At 45.4% G+C, this 1,456-nt stretch overlaps 1 protein-coding gene across 1 annotated transcript; it reads right to left on the reverse strand.

Moving 5' to 3' along the window:
* Positions 1–86: 86 nt before the first annotated feature.
* Positions 87–1,328, reverse strand: SARC_16086 (hypothetical protein; the record flags this gene model as incomplete). The annotated part of the gene is made up of 2 exons (XM_014289803.1): positions 87–265; positions 1,139–1,328. Coding segments are annotated over 2 exons (369 nt in total), but the record flags the coding sequence as incomplete, so codon positions are not given.
* Between the last annotated feature and the right edge of the window lie 128 nt (positions 1,329–1,456).

Here is a 1,456-nt window from a genome sequence, read left to right on the forward strand (position 1 = left end):
ACTAACTAATAATATATATATATATATATATATATATATATATATATATATATATATATATAGATATATGCATATTCCCATACACCTTACCTGCTGACCAAGAGTACAGTATCTGTAGACTGCAGTCGTACACATGGGATGCCCTTGTTGACCCAGGTGTCGCCCGTAAACTCGACATCGCCGTAGGTGACCTGTGCTGCTGCCAATGGCATTGAGAATGTCAGCACCATATCCGACGGTAAAGTGTTGTCCTTCTCTTTGGCAGCTGTGTGTTTGAAGATGTGAATACGGAAGAAGGATGTGTGAGCGTCTCCGTACATGACATAATGGGCACAGATGTACACAGACATGTATGCAAATATACGTATTCTGACTTTGGAGGTAGGTGGCTATGTGCGTGGGACAAATACGTATATATTAATGTACGTAAACGTACATATTTTGAATTTGTACGCTAATAGTTGTGTGTTGTGATGCATGCACGATTTAACAAGGTACAGGCTTTCTGTTCGTCGGGTGCATGGCTGTGTGAGTTTACACACGCATGAGCATAACTAAATCCTAAACGCTAAAACCCAGTGAATATGCACCGATTTTACGGTTATAGACGGGTGTAGAACGTGGTAGCTATCTGGGTGGTTATTTGTACAGCAGTGCAACCCTCCCCCCCGCCCACCACACACACACAGACACATATGCACATAGATATACACCCACACAAACCAACACGTGTACACACCCTCACATGCACGCACATGCACACACACACAGACACCACACGTATGCACACCGATGTACATATCAATATAAACCACACGCGAATAAACGCATACGGAAATACCCACGTACGCGTATATCACACCCTCACAAACACACACATGCAACCAAACATACACACTCATAAATATTCACACAAAATCTCACAGCTTACCCGCATTTACACACACTCACAAACGCGCACGCACAACCCTGTGCACATAACACACACACCCACAAACTCATATACACCCACGCTCATAAACACACTCACAAACCCCTATTCACATAATACACACTCACGCACAAACACACACACACAACCCTATCCATGTAATACACACACACACACAAACACACACACACAACCCTATCCACGTACCATTCTTGCGCTCTTGCACGTGTAAGGGCGCCTCAGAGAGTCCTTTCTCGACCGTTTGCATCGCCAGTTGCAGTTTGCTTTGCAGGTCAAAGGCCAAACTACCCGCCTGTACCAGCAACAGGGCCTTATCAATCTCACCAAACATCTGTACCTGCACTATGGACCGTTTGATCTTCTCGTCCGCTGAGGGCTCTGTGTTGGCGTATACACAGGTGCGTGAGCACGGATAAGGTAGGATGTATATGGGGATACAAGTACACACACACACACGCACGCACGCACGCACACGCACACGCACACACAAACACACACACACAC

The sequence above is a fragment of the Sphaeroforma arctica genome (genome assembly GCF_001186125.1).
Source record: "Sphaeroforma arctica JP610 unplaced genomic scaffold supercont1.7320, whole genome shotgun sequence".
In the NCBI taxonomy this organism is placed as follows: Eukaryota; class Ichthyosporea; order Ichthyophonida; genus Sphaeroforma; species Sphaeroforma arctica.